The sequence below is a fragment of the Erpetoichthys calabaricus genome, chromosome 4, assembly GCF_900747795.2.
Source record: "Erpetoichthys calabaricus chromosome 4, fErpCal1.3, whole genome shotgun sequence".
NCBI lineage: Eukaryota > Metazoa > Chordata > Cladistia > Polypteriformes > Polypteridae > Erpetoichthys > Erpetoichthys calabaricus.
This window is the reverse complement of record NC_041397.2, coordinates 247,467,049-247,475,716: the sequence shown is the minus strand read 5'-3', so window position 1 is coordinate 247,475,716 and position 8,668 is coordinate 247,467,049. Positions and strand designations below refer to the sequence as shown.

The 8,668-nt window shown below is 36.9% G+C and overlaps 1 protein-coding gene across 1 annotated transcript in view; it reads right to left on the bottom strand.

The window, feature by feature from the left end:
* Nucleotides 1-1,653: 1,653 nt before the first annotated feature.
* Nucleotides 1,654-8,668, bottom strand: part of cryl1 (crystallin, lambda 1) — a 135,659-nt gene continuing 128,644 nt past the window's right edge. The window contains exons 6-8 of the mRNA XM_028800563.2: nt 7,701-7,806; nt 5,984-6,090; nt 1,654-5,156 (exon numbers count right to left, since the gene is read on the bottom strand). Coding sequence (XP_028656396.1) covers nt 5,046-5,156; nt 5,984-6,090; nt 7,701-7,806 — 324 coding nt within the window. The 3' untranslated portion in view covers nt 1,654-5,045. The remainder of the gene's footprint in view (nt 5,157-5,983; nt 6,091-7,700; nt 7,807-8,668) is intronic.

Here is an 8,668-nt window from a genome sequence, read left to right as displayed (position 1 = left end):
TGTCTGTTTTTCACCTGCATTATTATCATTCTTTAATTTAACATTATTTATTGTATCAGTATGCTGCTGCTGAAGAATGTGAATTTCCCATTGGGATTAATAAAGTATCTATCTATCTATCTATCTATCTATCTATCTATCTATCTATCTATCTATCTATCTATCTATCTATCTATCTATCTATCTATCTATCTATCTATCTTATGGTGGTCCTCTCTCAGAGAAACAGCAACAAAAAGGGGTTAACTGCAGGATGTAGCTCTCTGCTTGGTGTATGTGGCTTGAGAACCAGACTTTGTCTTAAAGTTGTCCTCTTAAGTCAATCAACAGGTGGGACAATACAAACAAATTCGCATGACAGCAAGAGTAAACATTCAGATAAGTAAGCACCTAAAAGAGCTTCTGGGAATACACATCTGCCACTTCAGTTACAGTGCTACTTTTAAAGGAAATACAGCACACAAGCATTTTCACTTTCATCCACTCCAGAAGACTTCTGCTCTTCAATAAACATTTACATATGTAAATGCACTTTGAGCCCTTATGCCACTTGATCTTTGGTATTGCATAGCAACTGTTTGGGTGTAGGTTAGGGTGTATAATTGGTAAAGTTTTAAGCCAGAATGTGTTAACTTCAGGTACAGTATATCTTATGTAAATAACATCCTGTAGCGTGTGTCTATGGGCAGCAGAATGGTTAGCACGGGTGCTTCACAGGTCTAACATCCTGGGTTCAAATCCTGCACCTGCTCACTGTCATTGTAGAGTAGGAGATTCTCCATGTATTTGCATGTTTTTGGAAGTTCTTTTCCCACATCCCAAAAGATACAGTATGCAGGTTACTCTCTTTTGACTAAGTATGTGCACCCCAGTAAATGTTTTTTTCTTTTTTAACATACTGTATGTGCACATATCATGATTTCATCTTTTTTTACACAGTATCTACAGATAAAAGTGACATAAGAAAAATCATTCCATGTTTACATTTTGTATAGGCCTAATTTAAGTAAAAATACATGCAAATTTCACATGTGACAGAAGTAAGTACTTCCCTACATTTATCACTGCCTCTGCTGCAAGACACCCCTTAAACATCGCACAGCTAAAGGAATTCTGCAAGGAGGGGTGGGAAGAAATTTCTCCCGGTTGATGTCAGTGACTTGTAGACAGTTATACAAAACACCTACTTGAGGTTGCTTCTGCCACAGGGTGCAATACCAGCTATTGTGACTATAATTGTGTACTTACTTTTTCCAGACGGAAATGGCATATCAGTTCATTTTCTTTTTAATATATTTTTGCAAAGTCAAATATTGATTGCTTGCTTTTCAATTACATCAACTTTATCTAAAAATACTACTTAAATGAAGATCTTGATATGCCCACATATGTTAAAAAACATTGCATGAACTGTACTTACATTTTTACATGACTGTAAGTTAACTGGGAACTCTAAACTGCCCACAGTGCCACCAAATATGTGTGCCCTGTGATTGCCCAGTGTCTGATCCAGGGGTGTTTCTCACCTTGTATTCAGTGCTGCCAAGATTAATGTATGCATTTAGTGCTCTTCTGCAAAGAAGCCAAAACAATGTGTTGTCTTATATAAGCACACATGATTAGCATATGTGAAAACACAAAGGGTCATATATGACAAGGTAAATGCAAAATTACTAATAGAAGTTTTTATCAATGTAAAGAAACAGGCATGGGAAATTTAATTTGCAAAAGCGAGACAATCAGAGATTGAGAAAATGAGACTTGTGGAGGAAAATACATAGAAACAATAAACATATACAACTGGAATAAGTAGATATGTTCTAAGAAGTCAGAGCAGTGAGTAAGTTTTCTCATAAATAAACCTTCGTGACACACTTATAGCAACCCAGGTTTCCAAGTTCAAGTGCTAGATCTGCCTTTAAGTGGATTATAGTAGACGGAGAGCTGAAAGAAATCATTTGATCCCTTGAGTTTCTCCTGGCGGCAGTACTTTCTCAAAGGCTTACTGTTACACATTTGTAAAATGAATGGCACACACAAAAACAGAGCTGATGAATGTTTGGCAGTCGAAAGTTTTCTTTTTTGGACTTTCTTTTTTTATTTTTCAGAGAAAAATGAACCTATAAGAAAATAAGGTCAATAGACATGTTCAGTCATTTTTATTTTTCAGATTGTGAAAGGCACTGTATATTTTTAAGATGAACATGTTCAGTGTGACTGGTCCAAGTTTTCAATGTTTAGATAATCCTTTATATAATCAATGAAGTATCAGATATTCTCTTCATGTCTGAATTTGTGGGACAGTCAAGAACAATATCTACTATAATTGCTATGGGACAATGCACAAAACAAACGACTTTCCACATGTTTGATAGATAAACCTTACTACCTGAATTTCATGCATTCCCACACTGTATCATCTTAGATTCTGGAAGCTGTTCAGTGATGCTTGGAGAAATATCCTGTTATAGTTGAAAACAAGATGAAGATATAATTTTAACAATTTACCACGGCAACTAAAACTAGATCAGAATTCCCTATGGCCCTGGACATTAAGGTGTTCACAAAACATGGGAGGAAGGTTATACTGAAGTTGTCTTGTTTGGTGGCTTATTTAGTGCTCCGAGTGGCTTAATAATGTGAAGGGTCATTGTTACTGGCAAGGAATTACTCAGTGTGACATTCCCACTCACTGCTAGTCAATCTCCCTGAGACGGCAGTACTGTGCTGCAAGCAAACAGCCTCCTGAGTTGGAAGTGATGATTATCCAGCTGAGCAGTAACATCTCAACCAAGTAACCTGGACCTCTGACTTGAGTTGCAGTTGGGAGGGCATCATATTAAACAGTGGCAAGTTCACTCTTTCTCAGCCTCCACTGCCCTTGCCCTCCTGTTACACTCACCCCTTCACTGAGTGATCTCAGAGAAGCCCCCAGATATCACCAGTAAAGAATAGGGATGGGAATCGAAAACCGGTTCTTGTTGAGAACCGGTTCCCACTGTTTCAATTCCTTGGAATTGTTTGCCATTTTTGCAAACGATTCCCCTATCGATTCCAGTCGCCTCAAATGACGTCACCGCGTTGCGTAGCGTCATTTACCCAGCCGGAAACATGGCGCCTAAGCGGCACAAATGCTCAAAAGTTTGGTTATACTTTACGAGAAAGGATGACAACAGTGCAACTTACAAAGTAGATATTTCATCAAAGGGAGGAAACACTACGAATATGCAAAAGCATTTGCACACAAAACACGCGATAACCTTAAATGAATGTTGTGTTTTTGATCCGCTCCAGACTAGTGAATCTCAACCCAGCAGCAGCGGTAACGTTTGCAGGTCCTCTCCCGTTAATACGGCAGGTAACTAATCAACTAACATTGCATATTATGTTAGCGCGATTTGCCTTATTGCAAAACCTGCTATTATTGTCCATTGCATTTAGATGACCATAACGAGAGAGACAGACAGAGTCAGGCTGTCTCAGATGCTGGCAGTTCTCGCTGCAGTCTACCGGTAGCTTCTCCTTTCACAGAGGCGGGGAAAAGTAAAATGACACAGGCCAGGATAGACGAATGTCACCGAGCAGTGACTAAGTTTGTGGTAAAAGGCTTGCACCCATTTGCCACAGTAGATGCCCCCGATTTTCGGTAAGTGAATGTGTTTAATTGTATGCTAAGTCAGGGAATGTCAAATTTGCGTGTTCTCCTCTTACCAGATGTTTCATCCGTTTCCATTTCTGAGCTGAAACATGTGTTGAAGGCAGCTGTCACTGCAGATGGATGGGCAAGTTTTAGTCAAGATCATTACCTCACAGTAACGCTGCATTATGTCAGGAATGGCCAGGCTCAAGAAAAAGTCCTCAAAACCAAACCAGTGTACCAGGCACAGACAGGGACAGCTGTAGCAGAGGAGATTGATGAGATCTTGGAGGAGTATGGTATCAAAGACAAGGTTGTGGCTGCCACTGTTGATAATGCGGCCAACATGGATGTAGCTGTCAAAATAGTTGATGGTTGCAGAATTGCACTGTGCACAGTTCCATTGGACTTGAGTTGATTGTATTTGTTGCTGGCTGATGTAGTTTTATTTTTGAGTGCTCAGCTCATATATACTTTTAAAAAGGAGAGTGTAAATGTTACTGGACATTCTTGTGTAATTGCCACAGAATAATTTATGTTATACTTTGTTATTGCTACAGAAGAATATTTATTTTATTATTATTTTACATTTACAAATTTTTTTCTGGGGACCCCATGGCACCCCATTGAGGAGCCGTAGGCTGTGGATCTCTTAAGATCTCACTGTTGGGTTTGTAAGGTCATGCTACTCCTAAATTTCTACCTTGTTCAAAGATAAGATATAAAACAAAGTTCTAAGTTAATCGGCCTGTGTGTTCTCCTTTTTTAAAAATAAGAATCGATAGGAGAATCTATAAAGAATCGAATTGTTAAACAGAATCGAAAATGGAATCGGAATCGTGAAAATCTTATCAATTCCCATCCCTAGTAAAGAATCACTTAGGTTTGTGTTCCACTACTGCTGTCTCAGGGAGGACAACTACGCTGTAGGTGGGAGTGCCACAATTAACAATTCCTCGCTGTTGACTGTGAAATAGAAAAAGAAATCTGTTTCAGAAGAAAATATTTTTTTTTTATTTACTGGCAGTAATAAATAGACATGTAACTAATAAAGGGGTCTAAACTGTGAAGAGATGGACAAACATTATTAAATGTTCTAATTTATAACTAAGGATCATAAATGATTTTTGAATTAAAGATATACAAAATGTACGGTAGTTTAAATGTATAACCTTGCCCAAGCACTAATTCTTGATTTTGTCTTTTGAGTTCAAAATTAATTTTGTCCACCTGCACTACCTTAAAGCTAAGTATATTAGTGACTTTGACAGTAGGCTTAATCATGAGGTAAAGGCATACTAGAGCTTTACGAATTAAAAAAAAAACAAATTGGTTTCCATCCCTAAGTTTTCAACAGCACAGCACAACAGGGCTTGAGGCTCATTGTCAAGAGATTCTACTTTTGTCTTCACTTAGGTTCTTTGCTTTTAAGTTGGCAAAGGCCAAGGATGTAACGATCTCTTCGCTCCCTCCTAGCAGCCAAATTTTGGGGATCACATGGGACCCAGTTGCACATTTCCTATAAAACAGAAAAAGGAAAATTAAATTCAATTAATGGTCTAAACATCCGGTTAATGTTTTAATTACTTAAAAAAAGCTTACACATTACAAATACTGATGGCAAATATTGATGTTTAAAATAAAAGAAAATGAAATTGTTCCATATAAGACTTTCCTTTCATAAATCTGTGATTTTGAAAGTTTGACACACTTTGTGACTTTGAGTCACAAAACTTTCCTATATTCTATAGAATATAAGAAGCTATGGCTTGTGCAGTTATATGTACACTGAAAAATCTAATGAATTGATTTAAATTTTCTAAGTTACATTCACATTGAAAGATTTCTTTTAAAGCAATCATGTCAACAAACTCACATCCTGACACTACATTCATGAATGCCTGAAATATAAATACATTGAAAACTTGAAATCAAAATTTTGACTATACCAGTGATTTTGTTTACTATACATTTTCCTAATGTATATGTAGAGAATATAAAAATATAACTGTTGAAAAACATTGCTTAATATTTCCAAACCTGCTTAAATCAAATATAGGATTTCAGGGGGTTTTAGGTAAAGAAATAGCTCTGGACTGGCCTCCAGTTGACTTCAGGGCCCATTCATGCACACACCCGAACAGGATTAGTATGGAATCAGTGACGCACATATGACGAGAATGTGCAATGACAGGGTGTAGGACTCAAACCCAGAATGCTAGATCTGTGGGGCAGCAGTGCTGTTTTGCTGTGCCACCATGCTGATCTCAACAACGTAACAAGACCAACTAATGATATCAAGCAAAAAAAAATTGTTTATCAAACAAAAGTCTCTTTGCATGTGACCTGGTCAATCTTCTTTAGCTCCTCATCCGAAAAATCTGGAACAGGTCCAAAAGATGACAAGACTCGCTTTATTCCTTCTCCATATTGTTGAAAGTACTGGTGAAGCCCTGTTAATGTACAGAAAATTAGATACGTCACTTAAAATGAACACACACATATTAATAAAACACAGGGCAAAAGCACTGTCAATAGATTAATATTCAGTTCACATTTTAAGTTTTAAACTATATTCATTCAAAGATTTTTTCTTATTTCACAAAGACATTAAAGGAGAATCACTGACAGAAATCGGGTTTTTGATGATGCAACAGTTTCAAACAGCTGAGACCTTAAAATAATTCTATCTCTGGATTTTGTGTTACGTTGCATTCATGAGTTTTCCAAGATACCACTTGTAATGTCTCATCTTTCCTCTTCATTTAATTCATGTGAATTTCTTGTCCATTTTTCTGTAGAAGCTTGAGATTGCTGTTAATTTGCTACTTGGTACATACAAAAAGCAATTAAAGATAAGCTCACATTTTTTTCATGAAAATATAATGCAAGATAAATGCATTAAGAGTGTATCACATTGCTTCAAATACAATTCAACCTCAAAAATGCATTTTCTGGCTGAACTATTTTATAAAATGAAATGTGCAAATCTGGGCAGCACTGTTGTCTACAAACTGCCTCCATGGAAACTGCCACATTGAAGGGCATTCACGAGAACACAGCATCAACAGTTAACTCAAACATCTTTTTATTTGTATTTACAAACATACTAAAATCATCCATCCATTTTCTGAACAAACTTTCTGAATTTTGGGCTACATAGAAGGCAAAGCTGGAGCCCGGGAAGCAGTGTACTCAAAATCATTCATGTAAGACCAGTTAAGCTAATATCCATGTTAAATCTGGAATGTAAAAAAAAAAAAAACCAAAAAAAAAACCACTCCTTAGGAGAACATACAAAATACATACAAACAGAGAGAGGGTTAACACTCATACCTACAGTAGGTCTTTGAAGGTATGTGCCTGTGGCGCTGACCACCATGCTAATTCTTATTTATTTAAGGCTCTTAAACTAGGCACCAGAGATGGCAATGAGATTAAGAAGTATACTTTCAGCTATGTACACATAGCTGGGATAAACGCTTTTATTCAGTCTGTCAAGTGAGTTTTAACTCAGACTATAATAAACCCGAATGAGTGTTACTGCTATTACAATCTAAAGTGGTAACACAAACTAATGTGCTACTACTCACTAAATAGTGTCCTATAAATCTAATATAACAAATGGCATCTCTTGTTTTTTCAATAAAAACATTGTTTTAGCTTATGATGATTAACTAAATAATTTGAACTTCAGATGAAATAATTCTTTGAATATTTATCAATTAAACAGTACAGCATTAAGTACAACATGATCAAATGTAATCAATAATTGTTTTGACAAACTTCTTGGTACATAGCATACGGTAACACAGCTTTTTGTTCAATGAAAATATCTTTATCCTTAGGTTTAAGGCCTAGCCCATCCTTCAGTAAAAGATAAATCAATAAAGACACCAGTAGCATGTATCTGTTCATTTGAGGAGATCTGGTTGGGCATCAACAGTTCATTTAATATAGTCATCACTTGCATTACCTCAAATCCAGTCCACTACAGCTTAACAAAGACAGAAAATAAATTGTGACTAAATTATGATTTTATAAGGTAGTTTAGAGTAAATACCTTCGGCATTGAGATGAACAGTCTCCATTGGACCAACAAATGCGTAACGCATTCCTAGCCCTTCTGACATCACAGCATCAACATCCTGAACTGACAGAATACCATCCTATAAAAATAAATAATAATTATTCAAAACTGATGCCACAACAGTGTTTATCACTGTGTCCGTATTTAAAAAATCCAAAAGACTGTCTGTTCTGAATAACACAAATCAAAGGCTAAAGCGTATAAAATATGTTAAGAAATGTGTGTCCTCTTAAACACTACAGATTGTTGAAAATTGCAAGATTGAAATGAAACAATGAAGAGGTTCAGTTCCTATTAATATACAGTAACTGTCATAGTAAGAGAGTCTTTTTTAAATACATCTTTAATTATGGAAACATCAATGAAGTAAAAGTGATAAATAAAAGTAAATATATACTGAAAATGATAACATGTGCTGAACTAATAGTCTTAATTAATTAATTAATTTTAATTTATTAATTAATAGTCTTAATTAGCCCTCAACCCTCTGCAGTTCGCATACCAGGAGAAGGTGGGAGCGGAGGATGCCATCATCTACATGCTACACCGATCCCTCTCCCACTTGGAACAGAGGCAGTGGTGCTGTATGTTTCTAGACTTCTCTAGCGCCTTCAACACCATCCAACCTATGCTCCTTAGGGACAAGCTGACAGAGATGGGAGTAGATTCATACCTGGTGGCATGGATCGTGGACTGTCTTACAGACAGACCTCAGTATGTGCATTTCGGGAACTGCAGGTCTGACATTGTGGTCAGCAACACAGGAGCGCCGCAGGGGACTGTACTTTCTCCAGTCCTGTTCAGCCTATATACATCGGACTTCCAATACAACTCGGAGTCATGCCACGTGCAAAAGTTCGCTGACGACACTGCTATCGCGGGCTGCATCAGGAGTGGGCAGGAGGAGGAGGAGTATAGGGACCTAATCAAGGACTTTGTTA